This window comes from Fopius arisanus, unplaced genomic scaffold, assembly GCF_000806365.1.
Source record: "Fopius arisanus strain USDA-PBARC FA_bdor unplaced genomic scaffold, ASM80636v1 scaffold00011, whole genome shotgun sequence".
Lineage (NCBI taxonomy): Eukaryota > Metazoa > Arthropoda > Insecta > Hymenoptera > Braconidae > Fopius > Fopius arisanus.
This window is the reverse complement of record NW_011887750.1, coordinates 898905-920674: the sequence shown is the minus strand read 5'-3', so window position 1 is coordinate 920674 and position 21770 is coordinate 898905. Positions and strand designations below refer to the sequence as shown.

The window sequence follows — 21770 nt, the reverse complement described above, 5'->3', positions numbered from 1 at the left end:
ACTCAACGAAATTCCTTCAATTAAGAGCATTGTTACTAATTACCAAACAGTCTCTCATGCAGAGAAATATTTAATAAAAATTATTTCCCGTATACAGTAGTCTCCCGTTGGAGCGTGCATGGGACTGTAGGGAAAACGAATTCAAAATTCCGACCGAAAACTGAATTTTTTCATAAAACATTTGAATATGAGAGAAATTCATTCTTCGGCTTTATTTTCCCCGGAATTAAATTCCTCACCGGACGAAACAATGGATTGTTTACGTCCTGGAGTCGGGAGGTAGTAGAATGGAAAAACCGAAACATGCGAGAAAAATGAAATTGAGGAAAAGTGCGACTATAATGGGATTTTACTGTAATTTCTCCCGAAATTTTTCCACAGCGTTCGCCAATTTCTGTCTGAATTCCCCGTAAAAATGAGATATCAGTAAAAATTGAAATTAATTGTTCATTAATTTCAGAGATCGTGAAAATTGAGGCGTAAATATTAAGCGTAATACAATAATTGCGTTTTTCACGAAGACCAATTAATACTGCAATTTACCCTAAATTGGTATATTATTTCTGATGATGCAGTAAAAAACAGGACGACTCCATTAAAAATGGTAATTTTTACTGCAGCAATTTTTACTGTAGCCATTATACTACAGGATTACAAACCATTAGAGTAAAATCCACAACAATCTTTCCTCCTGGTTGGCAAAATTGATGTAATTATCGATTGAATTAAAAATGAATTGTTAAAGGAGAAAAGATTACGTGTATTAATGGGAAATTCGTTTCTTGGAAGTGCGGGGTGATAAAAATTTGAAGGTAAATGTCCTTATTGCCACCAGAAGTAGAACAATATTTACTTTACATATAATCCGTTGACATTGCACTTCCAATATCTAGGTGGTAAGGCAACCGAGTAAAACTCACTAAACTCAAATATTATTACTTGCACGTTATGACTCAATTGCACTCCACTCCCTCAATTCCAACAAAACTAGGATAAATTAAACGAGAGGATAGTTACCACACATAAACCTACAATTTTACCCCGTGAAGATTACTTTATGGGTTTTTAATCTAAGTTAATGGCAAAACAATATAAATTGCTGAAGGGGAAGACACGAGACGATAAAGCGAATTTTATGTGCGCCTTTCTCCCGAAGGATTATTAATTAATTACTCCCGATGGAGACAGACTGTTGTGATAATTTCAGAGATTAAAAGAGAAAACTTCCACTTCGTCTTTCTCGAGATTTTTTTACTCTCATCATCTCCAGGTCTATGAATCACGTTAACGTGAAAACGGAAATTACCGCACCGGACGCAATCACTGAACATCCCCCTCGTTTCTTTTCCTTTATTGTTTTATTTGATGCAAACATTATTCTTGTGGTTGGAATCGCGTGAGATAAATCCCCTGTCGTCGGAAATTATTTGTCCGTGATTTCAGTTATCCGTTGATACAGATATACGAGAATTTTCTGGAGCCTCAGGGGAAATTGGGCAAATTCCTAACGACTTTTTCGTAATGACATTTTTGTCATTATCGCGTGTCTCCTGTAATTCGGAGAAATGAGAATTGATTGGATCAACAATATCCAAAATTAATTATTTATCATTATCCGTAGAATAAAGTCTCAAGTCGACATAATGTTCTCCCAAAAAAAATCAGTATCAGCAATTTCCCCGGAATTTATCCAAGTCCTTCAGTTTGAGAATTCTGCCTTGAATATTTTCACACTTAAATGCAAATTTTTCCCAATAATTTGCAGGAGCAGCTGTTCCAAAAAAAGTACCACTTGATATTTTGACACTCTCGTTTTCCCTCGGAACTATCTGTCCCCGTGGACGATGTAGATTCGCTCTGGACTCTGAAGAGTCCCCACGATAAGAAAATATCGAAGATATATGTAAATTAACTGCAGCCCTCATTTGCATGAAATGTTTCATTGGAAATAGTCAGGGTCCACGTGATTCATTGCAGTTTGCAATTCAGATTTTCCAACAGAATAGAGTCACGTTCGGTTGCATCTATTTCTGTTCGTTTTTATCACATCTCAAAACAGTGGAAACTTTCTGAACAGATATTTCTTTACTCGAGGAGCCACGTGGACTCCCATTGCGATCAATCCCTCGTTTCCAATTAGTCGGGAAGCAATCGAACGATTGAGTCATTAAATGTAGGGGTCAAGTGGTAGCAGAGACCAATAAGAGACAAAACAGATAAATTTTTTACTCCAGCAAATAACATTTTTTTAAACTAAATTTTTTCATCAACCAATAATCGATGTCAGCTACATTCGATCCCTAGACGACAATAAAACCTTTAAATCCATGAAAAGAAGGAAAATAAAATTTTTTTTTCCACTCCAGCCCCAGGGGCTGATCTATGATTTTCTCGGGAGAGCAGTGACTTTTTTTCTAAAATCAATTTTTTCATTAACCATTAAATTTCCCACGTACACAATAAAAAAAGCCATCAGAGTCTGTAAAAGAAGGAGAATGAGAAAATATAATGCGAAGCGCATTGTTTTCGAGTGAAGATCCATATTCTGGTCGTAAAAAAATTTTGCCTCTGAGCAGCAGAACGAGGAGACTATTCTTAAGAAGCTGAAGAGATGTATTCAAAATTGGTGTGTATTCCAACGATGGGGCATCTCTGTAGATTTATCTCACCACAATACGAAATGACAAAGGGATCACTGAGAAGGACCCAAGGAGTGGGAGTGTATGCAAAGTATCTTTTTCCCTTCTATTCCTCCAATTTCACGTACTTCTGTACGAGAGGGGAATTGAGGCGAATAAAGTGAAGAGGGGGCGTGAGGGTGAGTCAAGGGGGTGACTTGAATAATGTCGAATGGAAAAAGGGGAAAAAAAAATTAAGCGGCAGCCAAACCAGTGGAAAAGGACAGGGTTGGATCAGACATATAATTCGCTCTCTCCTTCGAAGAAACTTTTTTCCTTCATGCAATATTACTCCAAGAACCAACTGTCGCGACGCGAAAAAAAGTTTGAATCATAAATTTTTTGAAACATTAAACTCCATCCTGAGGTGGACGATTTTTATTAACATCATGACATTCGCGATGATTACTTTTATTTCTATAACTTGAAATAATAGATTCATCGGAATCGAGAGTGTAAGGAGATGATAATAATAATTCCCATATTGATATCGCGATGTGAAGATGAAATATGGATTTTCTGGGGTCCTAAAAAAATGATTGACTTCCCAGACGAGCGAGTGGTGAAAATAACTGGAATGATTCACTCCCACATTACTTGCATCGTTGAATTAAATCAATAAACACCTAGGGTAAATAGGCGGTATGAAGCCCCTCCATTCCATTGGATTTGAATCCAATAGTGCTCGAATAATCGGAAATAATAATTGGTTAAATGTTATAATCAGTGGCATTTAATCGATAATTGCACCACAACCGGAGATTTTTCCTTCATTCCCAGAATAATGACATTATAATGAACTTCTCCGTAGAGCGAGTCATTCGAATTCAATAATAAAACATTTTTTGTTCTACTCTTAACGTAATTGAGCTTGAACAATAAAAAATATTGGTTATAATAAATAAAGTTAGCCTTGACGAGACGATAATATCACAGACTGATGTGATGATGAAATGATGGGGGCGATTGAAAAAAAATAACGGTTAGAACTGATTCTGCAGGCATTGGGAAGAGAAAGGTTGTGGAGAGTATATACTCGAGTGAAAAAATTGTTGAAGCGTGATTAGGGCTATGGCATATCGAGTAAAAATCCCAAGACGAGGGTAAAGGCGGCAAAAAAATAAAGGCCGGGAAATCTCAAGGCTCGAAGAACCGACGGACTGGAAGGGTGGCTTCGATTCTCCACTGGCCTTCATATATTCCTTTCCCTTTACCTCTTATTTCTCCTTCCTCTATAATTTAAAAGGTTCGACGAGGTGTGCCCCCAGGAGGAAAAAAACGTTTAGATATAAAGAGGGGAATAAAAAAAATAATACGCTCTATGAGCCACATACCATCGGCTTCTCATAACCAGAGCCACTTTACTCGCCTTCTTCAGCATTAAACTCTACTATAAAATAACGTCTGGCAAATCATAATAGCACGCACTACTATTTAATCCTCTTTTTTATAATTCATATTCTCCCGAAATATAATTTTCATAACAATTTTCTAAATACAAATTTGTCCTTAGAATTGGGAGAATATTCACAGAGTATTCAACGTAAAAAAATCAATCTGATATTTATCTTTATTTTTTAAATATCATATTAAGTAATATATATATAATAATAATAAGATAATAGCACGCGCTACTATTTAATTATCTTTTTTATAGTTCATATTCTCTCGAAAAATAATTTTCATAACAATTTTCTAAATACAAATTTGTCCTTAGAATTGGGAGAATATTCACAGAGTATTCAACGTACAAAAATAAATCTGATATTTATCTTTATTTTTTAAATATCATATTAAGTAACAGAAAATCGAATGATAGAAAAAATCGGTTGAATTAGAATTAATTGAGTCGTCATTAATTTATGAATGCCAAATGTAAAAAATTCCTCACCTCTGGTAATGGTGAAGAAGCCGTGGTACTTGCGGTCAATAAACCCCGAGGACCCTATTCTCCTCATAATTTCCGAGGCGCTTTATATATCCAACCCACGGTCCACGGCAGACTACCAGTAAATCGGATATTTTATGTACACACGTGCGCAATAAGCACCTACGTACATAACGGAGAGGACTCTTGACTCGTGCCACTTCCTCGTGTCCTCATCCCAGGCATTTCTCGTTTTCCTACAGATCATGAGCCGTTGTATTGTCTCACAGATAAAGGAGAGAAAAGCAAGGATGGCAAGAGCATATTCCAGTCCCGTACCGCTGGAAAATGTCCTGCACGTGATATCACAAAACGTCCCTTTTCCCTTCTCTTTTTCATGTCGGTTGAACCCCACCTCCCTGGGCTGATCCCTTGGCGACCCACTCTGGCCTTCTGTTAAGCCAGGATCGTATTATTAAAATCCACCTAAACCAGAGTACGTGAGGGTTGGACTATCAGTCTGATAATTGTGTGGAAAATTTTTAATAGATTCAACGAATTCTGTTCATTGAAATTCGCAGTGAATACTAATAATGGAGAAACTCTACTTGTTTAAATTTTTTATTCAATTGTTTAATGATATGAAATATTTAACAGGTGGATCGGGCGGAGAACGAGGAAGCCCAGGGCGGAGGTCTGGCGCAATCCAGTCACCCTGGTGCGTCAAGTTCGAGGATGGGTCCTGGGCTGGACTCTGGCAGCAGTGCACCATCCTCAGTACCACATTCACTGGCAACATCCCACGACGACGAGGACAACGAGGACGACGAGAGCAGCAGTCGCCGACCAGGAGGAAGCAGGTCAGATATTTATGATTAAGCCCTTGCAAAACACTAGATAGATAGCACCCCCATACAGCCCCCAACACCCCCTGATCAATCAACCCCAAAGTGTCTGGAATTGTTGAGAAGTATAATTGCATTCGTACCTCAGAGGTTTGAAGTTGTGTATCCCTGGTCGTCTTTCCCATACTTTATTCGCATCGTCACGACAAAGCACCAGATCTTCCAGGGAATACCCCAGCATTGTGCACCAGGAATCAATTCATGCAGACATCCCTAGCACTCGCTCATTGGAAACCCTCATTGTTGTGTTCCATTCCACTCGTTGAAGCTCTTGAATTACCAAGAGTTCCATCTCCAAATGCTCTCGTTATTTGGACGAATGAATTTCCCTCTCGAGTTGTGTCCGTGGACAATCAGAGATGCTGTCCCTCTGTGTGTCGACAGACAGAGGAAAAAGCCACATGGATTGGTCCAGGCTCAGTTGTTCAAATGCCTTGGCAAATATCCCTGAGGACACACCCAGCATGACCTAAGTGTTGCTCAAACCCAGCTCTGACTCCGAACGCTTGCGGCAAGTCTCTGACATTTTTTTTCGTATTCTCACTCGACATCTCGCCTCTTTTATCATTCAACGGTGCAATCAGGCTTCGGGGCATTACCAATTCAAGTGATAAAAATTCTGGTGCAAATCCACTGGCAAATTGACGACGAGTATCTGCACCTTGAATCAGGCTTTCTGAGTGGAAAAATATCGCCAGTTCTACTGATGGAGTGCAGTAAAGCTCCTGGTTATTCCATAAAAATTAAGTAGCCCATTGACCTGCCTTATGGCATTGGGTGAACTGCGGAGATAATTCTTGAAACAATTCAGTGGTGGTGTTGCAAAATGGAGAGACTGAATTCGCTTGATAATGAAATAAAAGAGATATTCAGGAAATTCTGTACTTCACTCGACAGTTTGACAAAATTAATTCATCTAATTGGTATTATTTCTCCGTCAAGATACTATAAAGACCTCCCAGTAAATGATCTTTTACTGAAATTATTTTTCTCTATTTGTAAACAATCATGAGAGCCTTCATATTTTTTTTTCGCTACTTCCAATTTCACAATGTTGCGGAAAATTATCGTAATAACTCCCATTATTCTGAGGCGGATACTTATTTCCGGAAGTTTTATAGAAATCCAGAAGAAACCGCGAGGCAAAATACAAGCACTCCCCTTTAATTAGAGAAAATTTATTGAATTAGAACACAGTTTGAAGAAAATGGCTGATATTTATGAGTATTCTCAGAAAATGTACGCGAAGAAGAATAAATTACCCGAGTTATGTGCAATAAATTTTTACGTGCGTCCCTCCCGTAATTACGACTTTCATTCTTCAGTCCACCGTCAAATTTTCGCCAATACATTCTCTAAAACTTCGCGCAGAGCCCAATAATTTTGACACTGAAGTAAAAACAATATTCATTAGTCTGCCATATGTCCTTTCAAGCAGTAATAAATACTTGAATGCTCTGAAATGTTCTGAAATGTCGCGCAAATTTTCATGTTTAGGGATAATATTCCTGTAATAATTAATTTTGATCGGAACATGAGCTTTTCGTTGAAAAATTTGACCTAGAAAACGTTCTTCACCTCCAAATGATGATCAATCGAGATAACTGATGATGATTGTTACCCGATGAAATGCCCTGTTTATCTCGATGTACATTATCCGAGTTAGAAGCGCTATCCTGAATGATGTGGTACGTTCATTGATTGGTTGTCGGTCTGCCAGCATGATTGTCATTAAACTGTTCTATATCGGATGTGAGGACTAACTCCGTTATCATTCTCGACACATTCATGACTGCGTCGCTCTCATTACGATTTATCGCACGTGCCGATAGCCCGTTCGAATCACCCTGTGAAAAAATCGGTAATTGAATCAGCAATTTCTCTGTTTCACAAATTACATATGATCTCTCGGCTCAAGTTCTTGATTAAATTTCTTGACACTCAGTAAATACGATAATCGTATGTGTATACTTGTACCACCTCGTAGTTCTCCCATCCCATTATTCTAATGGAACACTCAACTTTTAGACTGAATCTGCACAAATTGGATCCCCTATCACCACCACTAGCACCGAGATCATTCCATTTTCACCTCCTGGTGACCTTCTTCACTCAAATTTTCACACCTTCCGTTGTAATCACTCGTTTACCCTGCTATCTTTACTCGTTAAAATATTATTCACTATTTGTAATAAATAGTTCTAATTGTTTGAATAATATCCTGTTGCTTATCCACTTATGGATACTTTCAGATCCTCAGCATTTTCTCCTTCAATTAATGCAATGGTGAATACTTTGAGGATAATTAAATGGGTCAATCATGCGCTGCAATGAGTGTTTGAAGAATTTATTCATAATTTCCCTAAAATTGCGGAGTTTTCTTTGATACTTCATTATTCATCCCTCTCTAGAATGATAATTACAGTAATTATTGTTATCATCGGGGGAAATTTAGCTGAACAAAAAATTGACAGAGAAAATAATGAATATTAAATTCGTGGGTTATCGAACTCTAAGAGTAATTTGTGGTTTTTCGTTGGAAAATCGAATTCTTCTGAAACCCATTTCAAGCAAGTACTGTCCCACGTATATTCTCAATCTCTTTCAATGGAAGGGAATAAGTAGATGAAGCTGAGATTGTTCCGACCTCGGAAGGCATTCAAGCCTCTCTCATTATTCCCCACTTCCAAAGAGTTTCACCGCTAAAAAACCTTCAAATCCTCTGAATAAAAAAGGAACTTTGTTTTGTATTTAGGGAATATTTACGAGACAAATGGGGGTGAGAAGTTTTATTTAAACTGTAAACCCCTTGGAATTGCAAATATCGTTGGGAAAACTGGGTTAACTCAACTTCACGGAGCCCATGAATTTTAGCAAACTCACCGAAAAACAAATATCAATTTGCTCTCTCAGGTAAACATAACGTTTCAATGCAGTAGCTCAGCTCTCAGCTCTTCATTCTGATCCGAATACTGTCGGAATGAAAATATCGATTTTCAGGGTGTTGAAACATTCTTTCGTATGATCGAATGACAGTGAATGACACTCAAGTGTACCGTGTAAATTGAATTCGGGGGCTTTTACTTTTTGTGCTGAAAAAAAAAATGAGAGAAAAAAATAGAGGGGTGAAATCCCTGGAGTTATTCTAGTAAAGGCACCGAGTGCTTTTGAGTATTCGTGGAAACTGGTGTAAAGAGTTAAAAAGAGGGGTTCAATGGGGCTCATAGGCTTCCCGTAATCGTCTGTAGATAATAAAAAGAAAATGGGTGTGAAGCTGAATAAATTGTGGAAATTCAACCACTAATCGCTCAAAGTCCCATCTTTTCTATTTTAAAACGACTTGCCTTTATAATTACAATTGTGAGGAAAACCCCACAAAAAAAAGAATTTATCTCAGATTGAAATTCAAAAATAATTGGAGAGCATTAAGATGGAGAGAAATTACAAAAGACTCTGCCCTAGACGATGACGATGAATTATAAAAATAACTCGCCCTATTTTTTCCTATATTCATTCAAGAGTTCTTGCAAGAGTCCTTTCCTTCGAAATTCAATGAATAAGATTACAGTACAATCTCGTTACAGTCGTCCCTCTCAATTTTTATTCTCGTGTATCTTTCGGTTTTCCCAAATCTGCTACCTCCAGGGTATAAGATGTAAACAATCTATTGTCTCGTCCAGTGAGAGATTGAATTCTGGAAAAAATAAAGCCGAAAAACAAATTTTACTCATATTCAAATTTGCTATGAAAAATTCCGTTTACAGTACAGCCGAATTCTGCGAATTCGATATAACGAAAGTCTCTGCAATCAAAAAATACAAAAAAAAAAAATTCTCCCCGCTCTCTTATTATTTTACAATTCCAGTGATGTAGATCTTGTTTCAACCGTAAACTTCATAAGCCCCCGAGATAAATGAAGTCTTTGATATTCGAAGAGCCCGGCAAACGTAGGCGTCAGGTAAATCGGCTGAATGTTGGGCGTGGGCTGGAGGATTTCCCCTCAATCGCCCTGGGCCATGATGAAATTAGCCCCACCCAAATAATTCATCAGCAGTCGATAACCGACCCGTCCGTAAATAGCCCCCTTTGAAAATAGTCAAGCAATAGACCCCCCCGAAATAGCAGAGAATAGATCCATAGATTCCTAGGTACAGAGACTCAGACAGACACAGAGACAGTGGGTAAAGAGATGATTTGCGGTAGGAGCAGAATCCCCCGAAAGATCAGTCCAAAAATACCAGAGACCTTTGTGCCAAAAAGCAAAAAAAAACGGATGAGGGAAAGGGCAGGTTGTCGTCTTGTCTTCTTCAGGTCATCACCGGGACCAAGTGTTCGGCTACATCGACGCGCATCTCTGAGGAAGTCCTTCAGCAACGGGCTTGGTGATGATGATGATGGCGATTCAAACATCTCTTTGGATTCTATCGACAGCAATGCACCTGATCAGCAATTACCTGAATCCGCTAGACGTCCACGTAGCTCCAGAGGCTCCCAAAAGTGGAGTAACGTGCGTGCAGTCATGGCACTGTATTCCTCACTTCGAAAAATCAAGAGGTATCCCAGTAATATCACCAATAGCCATTGCCGAACATATGAGCAAGATCAATATGATTAATATCTGACTAAAATATCCTTTAAAATTCTGTCACCACTTCTACCTCACCCACTTTTCGTGATTCAATTCAGGGAATGTGGCCACAAATATTACTGAATAACCACTGTTTTCATACTCTCCATAGCCGCTGTTCTTCTCATCTATATTCAAATAAATACGATTATAAAAATCCACTTGTGGATAATTCAACAACTGGTGAAATGTGCATGCAAGGTTCACAGAAGCCATCACCACCCCTAGTTGACTCTCCATTGCATATATACGTTCTCCTCTGGTTTCTATAAACGTCTCGTGTGTTATCTCCTGGATTGACGACTATTAGTTCCATAGATAATGTTATGACATTGTTTAGCAGCGTATGCATAGTTTTATCTGGTAGTTGACTTAGATAACTGTCGGTGACACGTTGCCACCGAGGATTCTCCACATTGCCTTGTACATATGTCTTGACACTCCCACCAATTCCTTTATGTATTTATGAAAAACCTAGACTGCAACCTGATGAATTCTCATGAAATAAAATCTATGACTGAACAAATACTGGGCAATACATGGGAATGTAATCTAGTAAATCTATCATTTATCTCACTCTCTGTCTGTGTCTTATTCTATCTCGCACTGTCTCACTTATTACTTTGGTGTCCGTCTGTCTGTGTCTCTATTCGATACGAACGTCAATATTAGAAAGGTTTTTAAAAAAGCCAAATGTGTGCACAAGTGTTGAAAATGTTACTTTATCATGTTCCTTGATCTGCGCGCGCACTTACGAGCTTTGAGTGATCATTCGGAGGAATGAGACCCCAAGTGGTCCCCACGTTCAATCCCACAGGACCAGGGGGCAAATAAGCGTCTCCATCCGGTGGAAACTCTTGATGACTAAGTTCCCCCTCAAGATAGCCACAAGCGATCTCCAGATTATTTTTTTTTTAATGAAGCCTCCTCCGTTTCCAAACCACAGCGTTTGGTTATTTCGTCACTTTGAATCGTCGAACTGTCGCATAATGTAATAATCCTGTGGACCTGCTCAATGTTTCATTTAATTTTCCAGAACAAAGAGCAACCAGCGATGGATGAAACTCCGCACAACCGTCCAACTGTCCTCAGCAATATCCACAATCCAGAAGAAGCCACCACTCAAGCGCGAGGATTCATTCCTCAAGAGATTTTCAACTAGACAAATACCGGAGAGCCAGGAGACCCTGGACACTGGTGAAGGTGAGGGTGATACAGCTGACGATAAAGATTCATCCAGAAGACGACGTCGACAGAGAAAAGCCCAACGCCCACCCAAGACAGTTGTCAATCCAGACGAAAACTTTTACTACTACTGGCTCATGCTCCTCTCTGCCTGTGTACTTCATAATCTTTGGACTTTAATAGTGCGACAGAGTCTCCCGGAATTGCAAGCTATGGCACCAGCCGCTTGGTTGGCCGCTGATGGCTTCACCGATCTCATATTTTTTCTCGATGTTGGTGTTCAATTCAGAACTGGCTACCTGGAGCAGGGACTCATGGTATACAACAACAAAAAATTAGCTGGTCACTACCTCAAATCCAAGTCATTTATTCTCGATTTATTGGCACTACTACCACTTGATCTACTTCAAGTAAATCTGGGCAGCAATCCAATGCTCAGATTTCCACGTTTTCTCAAAGTTTATCGTGTTTATAATTATTACTACATGGTTGAGTCGAGAACGGTTTATCCCAATTTGTGGAGAGTGTTGAATTTAATACACATACTGCTGATTCTTGCCCACTGGTTCGGATGCTTTTATTATCTGCTGAGCGAGGCTGAAGGCTTTCAAGGGGACTGGGTATATCCGCATAGACCTGGTGAATACGCTACACTCACTAGGAAGTACCTGGGATCACTTTACTGGTCCACTTTGACACTTACTACCATCGGGGATCTACCGACACCCGAGACCAACGCCGAGTGAGTCAATGAAAAATTTACAATGCCATTCATTTCATTTTTTCCATTAATCTCTACACATTTTTTTCATTCATCTCTACACATTTTTTTTCATTCATTAATTATCAATACGGGTATGGGAATCGATTACTGAAATTGTCCGAATTTATTGCCTCGTTGAATGGAAAAAAATTGCCTCCCATGTTGCACTTGATTGTCAAACGATTTTCAGCTTGAGGAGTTGGTGAGAATTTGTGGATTTTTTTACCGCTCACTGGAAAAATGGAAATCTCGTAATAAATTTTGATGAGCGTGACTTATTCTAGAGACTGCGGAGATACCGCGGGTGGATTTCCGCTCAGGGCGCAAAAAATAGTGAGAATTAACTCTGCTCAGTGTCATTTACCCGGAGAAAAGTCGGTGGTTTAAATTTTTCAATACCTGTTGGAATTTAGCGACGCTTTTAACGTGTGTATTAAAATTTCAAATGAAAAACTCTTGAAATGAAAAAATCTTGTATCATCAGTGGATTTTTCTTGAATTCAGTTGTTGATCTGTAATGAGTATTCATCCCCCACTGAGAGATTTTTTTTTAATTGCACAAATTTCATGAAAATTCAAGATAACAATTACAGATAGAATAATAATTTCCTTTAAATCTCAATAAAAATTGAGGAACACTGGTTTCCCACTCGGATTGCGCAAGTCACACATAATTTTTATTGAATTTCCCTCAGTGGCCTTACGTTATCTCCAAGAAGTTCTAGTTTCCATCGTCTGCGGGATGAAATGATTCGGACGAATGGCTGATTCACTATTTTACGGATGTAAATTGACTCCGAAGGGAGACGCTTCATCTCATATCGTAGATCTACGATTCCTCGAAGTGAATCACCCCTAGAACTCGGTTATTCCATCCCCTAGACACAAAACTATAAAATTCTCCAATGAAACAAAATACACTGAACAGAGACTAACGAATTCGTTGACAACAAATAAATACTCTAAAAAGTTCATTGAACCCTGGAGAACGAGAAAACCTAGCTGATAATTGCGCCATAAACTAGCCGATGAAAAATATACCAATGAAACGCGTTCGTGGCTCTTTCATAAAATCCAGCTTGACTGCTGCCGCATTGAATTCTCACTGGACAAATTAAATGGAAATTGTTCGTGCAATCAATACACATCAATACACAAATGATGAATCCGCCATCGACTAGAATTTTCCCCCTCAAAGTCACATGAATGACCGAATCGAACTGGACTCCTATCAATCCCCTCCCAGATTATTTTGCGCTTTAATGGGAGCAAAGAGATGACGAAAGTACATATCCGGCATTGCCTCAACCCCGAGTCCTCGTGATTGCCAGGCATTAATCCAGTTATCTTGATTAATCCTGACATTTTCTGTCCAACGGGGATCACCCACGCCATAAACCTACATTTCTCAGCCATTTATCTTCAGGGTCGATTTCCATTGACAATGCCTATAACTGTGCAAAAGGACAAGCTACACTCTGGAAAAGAATCACACCTGATTGGTTAAAAAATTCATTGTGAAAAGTCATTTTTATTTCACATATGGCAAGTATTTTTTTGAGCTGTCAACAGTCAGCTGATCAAACAGTGAAACAGCTTACCGTTAATTGCGGGTTCTGGAGTGTAATTTACGATATTCCCACTCAATTAAATGGTGCGATGAATTTCTTAATTACTAGTTTAAAATCGTAACTTAGAATGTCGAATTCCGAAGTTCGAAGTCCATTGAGAAATGATAAACCGCGAATTTCATTTTTCGAAACCAGTTTTTTGGGGCTATCTTGGAACCGAAGATAGATATCACTATTTCATCAAATATATTAACCATAGAGAAAAATGCAAGCTACAAAAAAGGTATCTATGAAAAATTCTCCATCTCCCTTCGGTTCTGAGAATTCCCCCCAGAATTGAGAAGTAATCCTTTTTCAGAGTGTAGTACTCAGCCAACTCGATTCTCATATTCACATTGAATTTATTCATAGCCGAAATTTTTGTCACTGCTGCGATGCGAGTGGTTTTTCTCCTTCGGGTGGAGGAAATCCACTTTTCCCCAGGGGTTGAATGCAGCAGTGAAAAAAATCTGATTCGGACACATGATGTTTCAACTCGTGTGATTGGCAGACCAGGATGCCGCCAACTTCACACGTGCTCTAGCATTAATTATGTACTCATGGCGTTGGAAAAAAATGGCCATTAGTTCCTAGGAATTAGAGCCGTGACGCGAAGTTGTTGTGTTGGCAGAGTCACTGCGGGCGGCAATCCCCGGAGCCTCGCTCGTCGCGGCCGACTGTCCCGGCTACTGCAGTTCAAGCATAACGGAGGGTATCTGTATCGTTTTCAAAAGACAATCAATTATTTAAACCCTTAGACCGAAAGCCTACCCCAAAATCACAATCACCATTTATCAAAGGTGTAAGTCATTGAATTTCACACTTCCCCCAATCCCGATCACTCGATTCACCGGTGAATCCTTCATCAAATTAAAAATACAACATACAAATGAGAAAAAAAAAACGAGTACCACGCTCTCGTACTTGTACTAGTACTCGTAATCAGACGACACGAAATCTAACAATCTTTGTAATAATGATAATTCATGAATTTCGAGGAGATTCGGTCTAAGGGTTGAACTGGCGGAGAGCAAAAGAAGTAAAAAACAAATTGAAAAAAAAAAAAGATGTTCAAGTAACCGCAAAAGCCAACCTCCCGTCGTAATAGTCACGCTCCTTTCCGTGCTGCTTAACTCGCATTGGTATTCATGGTCAACAATCTTGTCTATTTCATAAGAAACCCCTTCACTCCACCCTAAATACACATGTAGAAATGTTGTGGAAACCGACGGAAATGTCCAATTTTAGACGAAAACGTGCTCGCTAAATTCCCCTGAAAATAGGTCGAGTATATGTGAGATGCAGGGAGTGGGACACATACAGAGATACTCGTTGACTGGATAGGGTTGTGAAATACAAGGGAAAACAGAGGGGATGAAAATAGCAGTTGGGAGAATACTCACGCGTGTTGGGAGACGATACTCGAGGGTTTCTGTGGGGCATTCATAATCGTCGATGTGGAATTCCCGATTGTGCGAAACAGCTAAGAGCTGTTCCAAGGGATCAGAAAAGTAACTTTTGTCATTTATATCGAGCACCGTTATCCGGAGTAAAAATTCTCTGTGAATTATTACGCACTTCTGCAATCCAGATGCGGTGATCTCTCTGGTAATTGATGAGACCGTATTTCCAACCCCTCGATGGATACTACTTTCCCCCTTCTCGAGGAGGGATTGCTCAAAGAATATTATTGATGTTGAGCCTGGTGGATACTCTTGCAACGGTATTCATATTCAACGAGATGTGATCTCCGGTATTGTTGAGGCACATGAGAGAGCTTATAGGGTTTTAGGTGATGCCAGCGCTCGAGGAATCAATAAACTGGTGTATATGATTCTGGTATCTGCATCGAGAGGAGTGAAATCGAGGAGAAATGAGGAGAAAGGGATAGAGATATCGATGCCTGTCAATAGATATTGGGAAAGTCGTTGGGTTGGATCGAGTCCAACTGGTGCAGGTGATGGAATCCTGGGACACAGTATTTTTTTTTTGGAATCGTTTGCTGAAGGAATGAACTCTAAGAAGGTCGCTGGCAGGAAACAATACTGGTGGATGGATGACGTTTGCACTTCCTGGTTGAAGAACACGCCGAAGGATTTCCGGCACGTGCCAGTGTACGTGATACATCGGGTCCCCAGACGCGGTGAGGGCCGTCAATGGGTTTGGATGCCACCCCTTTGGGTGGAAATTCCTCTGGTGATGGTACACATCCTTTGTGGTTGAGTGAAAGCGATGGAATGATTCAATGAACTCTAATCAACTGGAGATCTAATGAAATCACATGGTGCTATTCAATTTCAATCACTCCACACCGGAAAATCCTTGGTGAACAGAGAGATTTAGATGATACAAGACAGCGAATCTGTGTAGCTCTTTGCTGGGTGAAAAGAGTTATGCTACGGAGAAGTTTTCAGAGGAAAAAGAGGAAGAGGAAGTGGCGAAGTAAACTTACACTTGAGAGATAACGCTGAGTAATGCTGGCAGTCACGAAGGTTCGATCTTGTGTTATATATCATGGAAACACCCTGGACTGGATCACCTGGGGTCGTTAAGACTTGGTAGTTTACCATTTCACGATGGCAAACCATTCGCTCACTAGATATCCACCTACCAAGCTACTAAAATGTTAAGTTATTGTTTAGTTTTACTGAGCTTCAGGGTTATGAGGTACCTCACAACTCGAACAACAGTATACAGATCTCGACATAAAATGAAAAAAAACGTTTGACGTTTTCTTTGCCATCAGAAAAGGAAAGCGAACGTAAAAATTCAAGTTTAATGGAACTGCGAAATTCTGTTGGACACTTTCGGCTGGGGGGTGAAGTATTGGAGATATTTTGGGGGATGCTGAGGATTTTCAAGGATTCTCCGCTGGAATTCGCAATATCGAAATTGCCGAGTCGACCTGGGGCTTGTAGTCAGCAGCTCGACCACATGGCAAGCCCTGATGATCTTTGCGGTTGTTCGTGGTTTAATACCTTTGTTTCATTAGTCCTATCAACCATTACCCCGATTAAATCCATTAAAATAATTCGGAAAGGATATTGCAGGGTTGAATAGCTTTACGCCATTTGCCCCGGATTTTTTGGGCCAATTAGGTGCTTTGGAATCCCTTCATTTTTCGGTGAAAATATTCTACTCCTTTTGGCTACTTTCTAAAATTCAGCGAATTAATTTAAAAGCTGGGGTGGAATTTGTTGTTGGATTGTGTCATCCAAGTTTATCGTGTTCGTTCATTTTTTCGTTTTGATAATTGCAGATTATAAATTGTTTGGATGAATTTAGTAATGAGGTCCTTGTTATGAAAGTAGAAATACAAAAGTGAAGCTCACCTCAGTTACAATAATACGAACCGCCAAATTCAAATTTGGCGCATGGAGCGAGCAATAGGTCTTGCAGAGTAATCGTATAAGGTCGACCTTGTGTTTACTGTTACTCTGCAGCTCAATTCTGTTTGATATCTTCAAAGAAATCTCAACTTTATTTTATGACTCCTGTTCGATTTATTTCTCCATTCTGATCGGTTTTTTTTACGACCTTTTACGTTGTCGCATTTATATACATTTGGAATTTATTGGGTGTTCATTATCGATATAGCCGGACATTTTCATTTAATATTGTTTTCATCAATTCCAGAGATCTCACAAAAATTTCATTTTGACAGAGGAACCTTGACATTCTCTTGAAATGAATTCAGAGTGGAGTAAGGAGTAAAAAGTTACTGCGGGATTACTACATGACTCATTGACCTTCATTACTTCGCTACTGAATTTTAGCGATCAATTAATTTCAAGTGCCGTCCTCAAGTTTTTTCAAGTTTATTACTATGTCCTCTTTATCCAATCCCTGAAAAACTGAAAAGCTCAAATTCTCTTCCACATAAAAATCTCTAGCTGACAGTTTTATTTTTTTTGCTATTTTCACTTCATTTTGGTTAATGAAGTTTGAATTTCTTTCCGTCATAAATCTAACTTAAGAATTACACAGGAATTCAAATAGCCATAAAAAATTCCCCTATTTCTTTCGCTACCATTAATCTCCATCATCAATTAAATTCGATTACACCTTCCCCAGTGACCGGAAGGCTCTTGAGCACCTGGTGCGAAATCCTTTTTTCCGGGAGGGATCCGGGGGAAAGATTCTCCCACCAAATCGTCCATGGACGAACATTTTTTCGGTACATAGCTAAGCTATATATACATATAATAACCGACGGTAGTGGCCGTGCGGTTAGAGTGCTAGACTAGCATGCCAGAGATCCGGGTTCGATCCCGGGCACCGGCGGTCAAAAATTTATAGCGCTCTGATCTCACGGTTCCACTGCCGAGCGGTAGTCCTGTCAAAAGGACGACTGTACCTGGGCAGGTTTTTTCCCTCAGATGAGGTTTTTCCCTCCCTTCAAGCAAATGCGGTACAGGGGGTTGGGGGGGTGGGAAGGGAACCAACTAACCGTAAAAACCCGAAAGGGTATACGAGAGAAAAGAAATTTTTTTTTTTACATATAATATAATATAATATACCAGTTTAATAAAATAATGATTTGCGTAAGAAAAAAATATTGTATTTATATCGATATTAGTCCAAAAAAATATTGAATTTAATTGAGAGATGGAAACAGAATTTTTTTCATTATGGCTAGATGGATATCTTTGATTGTGAAAATTTTCGGGAAAACGCGGGAGTTTTGAGTAGGGCAAACATTTCAGTGGATACCTCCTCGGTTTTCATGCTCCGCTGATACTTTTCCAAAAATTTCGAATTTTGGCATTTCAGTGAATACTTCCTCGGGTTTCATGCTCTCCTGATACTTTTCAAAAAATTTCGAATTTTCAGATTTCAGTGAATACCTCCTCGATTTTCATGCTCTCCTGATACTTTTCAAAAAATTTCGAATTTTGGCATTTCAGTGAATACCTCCTCCACTTTCATGCTCCCCTGATACTTTTCTAAAAATTTCGAATTTTCAAATTTCAGTGAATACCTCCTCGATTTTCATGCTCTCCTGATACTTCTCCAAAAATTTCGAATTTAAAAATTTCAGAGAATACCTCCTCAATTTTTATGCTCCCCTGATACTTCTCCAAAAGTTTCGAATTTTAAAATTTCAGAGAATACCTCCTCGATTTTTATGCTCCTCTGATATTTTTTTGAAAATTTCGAATTTTTCAATTTCAGTGAATACCTCCTTGATTTTCATGTTCCCCTGATACTTTTTCAAAAATTTCGAATTTTCTCATTTCTGTGAATACCTCCTCGATTTATGAATTGAATTTAATTGAAGAAAAAACAAAATTATGATAAATTTGGATAACACCCCACACGTGTGAGATTAGGCGCGCGGAGCGCGCCATTTACGCTAGTATTAAAAAAAAAGTATGAAAAAGGCTTGCAATGGTGCAGCTCTCCATTATCTCGAGGAGTAAAAAAAAATCGTAGATATCGTTGACGATCAATCAATCCCTCTTTATCCAGGTACAGCATTGTCACCCCGATGACAAGTGGAAGGGAATCGATGGCTGTCCAAAGCCCCATACCCCAGGAGATGAAAAAAAGAGGTCAGGTCATTTCCCGGTTCTGGTGCTGGTTAAGAGAATCAGGGAACACACTGCAATGCAGTGAAATTCAACTCCAGCCGAAACGACGGAGAGAGAAAGTGATAAAAGAAAAATATGCCCAAGGCACCGAGGGTGGGCTGATACTTTGAATTGCAAATAAACACCGTCTGCAGGTCTAATTGCGATTTCGTTGAGCCGGATGGAGGGTATAAGGTCTGATAGAACTGGATCGTTGATACGAGCAGAAATGATGCCACTGGGGTATCTCCCATAAACGTCCAACCGATCGGATGCAATGGAGATTATCACCCTGGGCCGTGATACCGTAATTAAACCGTCCCACGGGATTCCATCGACGTACCCTCATCCAAGTGCCTAATTAATTTATTCAGTGTGTGGGCATTTGCACATTTTCTGGGGCGTACGGTAATCCTAGGTGTTGATGCGAGATTGTCTGTGTTTCGTTGATGAAAATAGAAACTCCTGGGGGGGAAAAGCGTGTGAAGAAAAACGTCATTCCAACGGTATGAATATGCCGCCAAGCATCAGCTGTGATAACAAGGTTCTTCATGGAGATTAGCGGACTCGAAGAAGATAAAAATTGCCTCACCGTGAACATAAAATGAGATTCGAGAAGCCATTCGGTTGACGTTGGGTTACCACAGCGAAATGAATCCTGGAAGAAATTAACCTGATTAAAAAATATCTGGGAAAAGAAATTGGTTGGGGGACTGAGGGGAATTGAGAAGATAAACTGTCGTTTGAGTAAAAAGTGAATCTACGGCAGAAGAGATAGGAAGAGGACGGGGCAAGATTCAGAGGGGGAGAAAAAAGGAGAAATGCCCAGTCCTTTCTTCTCTTTTTTTTTCTCTTTCATTTTTTGTTCTCCCGGGTGGATTTTCCAGGAAGGAAAAAAGTCAGAAAATATTTTACACCGGTGGAAATAAAAGCTGAGTCAAATGCATGGGAGAAGAAAAGATTTTTTTTTACTCCTGGGGAGAACAACGCAGAGAGCTGGGGGATGAAACGACATCACATCTTTGGCTTCCATAATACACGAAAATGCATTGTCGACTGGGGGAGAGGACTGGGGGGGTGAGATGAGAATGGGGGGATACTAGTGTATGTCTTGGCAAACAAATACACAATACCGGAATGTTTCATTCGCCCTCGAATAGAACAAGATTTACGGGTTAGAGTATCTTACCAATAGCTGAAGAGAACATACTCATGATTTTGTGAGGAGGGAGGAGTATACACACTATCTCTAGGTCCCTGAGAATTAATTCAGGCAGGAAGCAGGAACAATGGGAGCAAAAAGGCTGATTGTGAGTTACAGTGTAACGTCTGAAAGTTTGCGTAATTAAATTCATTGTTTCAACAAGTTAAATTCAATCTAGTTGAAGTTGCCGCTCGAGAATGATGTAAAGGGACAATGGTATAATTTCTTAGATTATTATGTCTTTATCAATCGAGAAGAGGGGGACTTGATGGGGTTTCAGGGTTGACAAGTTGAATAGCTTTGTCATTCGATTTATCGATCATTTTAAAATTACTGAGCTACTGTAGACATTGAGGTATTTATTCCAGTGTTGATTAGACCATGGATACTAGGCGATTGAATTCATAGTACTGAGGTTGGAATGTATTTTTAACGAAAAATAACAGTCAATGAAACGAGTAGAACAAACGAATTGGTCATATTGAATGATGAAAAAAAAATATATAAATGAAAGAGGAGGAAGGCTCCGGCGGGACTGCTCGTTCCATACTCGGCCAACGATACCATCGCGACTGATCTTCTCTGTTTTTTGTTTTTGTTTTTTTCTCTGTTCCTGCTGATACGAAAAATCCAACAACCAGATACGTATTCACAATAGTCAGCTATCTCATCGGGGTCTTCATATTTGCCACGATCGTTGGACAAGTTGGCAATGTCATCACCAATCGCAATGCCAATAGACTTGAATTTGAGAGGCTGCTTGATGGAGCTAAGACTTACATGAGACATCATAAGGTGCCAGGTGGCATGAAGAGACGTGTGCTCAGGTGGTATGACTACAGCTGGTCCAGAGGAAGGATCCAGGGCGGTGGGGATATTAATACCGCCCTAGGTCTACTGCCGGACAAGCTGAAGACCGAGCTTGCGCTACACGTCAATCTGTCAGTTCTCAAGAAGGTCACCATATTCCAGGTGAGATGTTATTCTGTTTAATTATTTATTTCTCTATTATTCCTTAATTATTCCGCAATCATTGTAAGATACAATCAATCATTCATCAATTGATTCCCAATCAATCATTCATCATTTACGGAAAAGATTATTCGACAATTTAATCCAGTAAACCAGCGGCTCACAATAAAATGGAGATTCAAATGCGCGAAGGATTCGATACCACATCCTAGGGGTAACGCCAATTCCAAAAATACATACCAGATAAAAATCCGAAAATAGGGGTTCCATCTTTGGGACGTTGAAAAGAGGGCGGAAGTGAATCGATACTGACCTCGCGAGATTCTCGCGATTTTGTCGTCACCCAGTATACGGTTTTACTATACGCCTTTTTTTTTTTATCATAT

General features: G+C 39.5%; 1 protein-coding gene across 4 annotated transcripts in view; it reads left to right on the top strand.

Moving 5' to 3' along the window:
• The window catches only part of Cngl (Cyclic nucleotide-gated ion channel-like), a 51170-nt gene that overhangs the window by 22626 nt on the left and 6774 nt on the right, over positions 1 to 21770 (top strand). For 2 of the 4 annotated variants that reach the window (XM_011298659.1, XM_011298661.1), the window contains exons 3-6: positions 5203 to 5405; positions 11114 to 12004; positions 14267 to 14347; positions 21054 to 21384. In XM_011298659.1, the coding sequence (XP_011296961.1) occupies positions 5203 to 5405; positions 11114 to 12004; positions 14267 to 14347; positions 21054 to 21384 (1506 nt within the window). Of the gene's footprint in view, positions 1 to 5202; positions 5406 to 9758; positions 10005 to 11113; positions 12005 to 14266; positions 14348 to 21053; positions 21385 to 21770 lie in introns of those variants that run through there. The other 2 variants (XM_011298662.1, XM_011298660.1) reach the window with 2 other exon arrangements.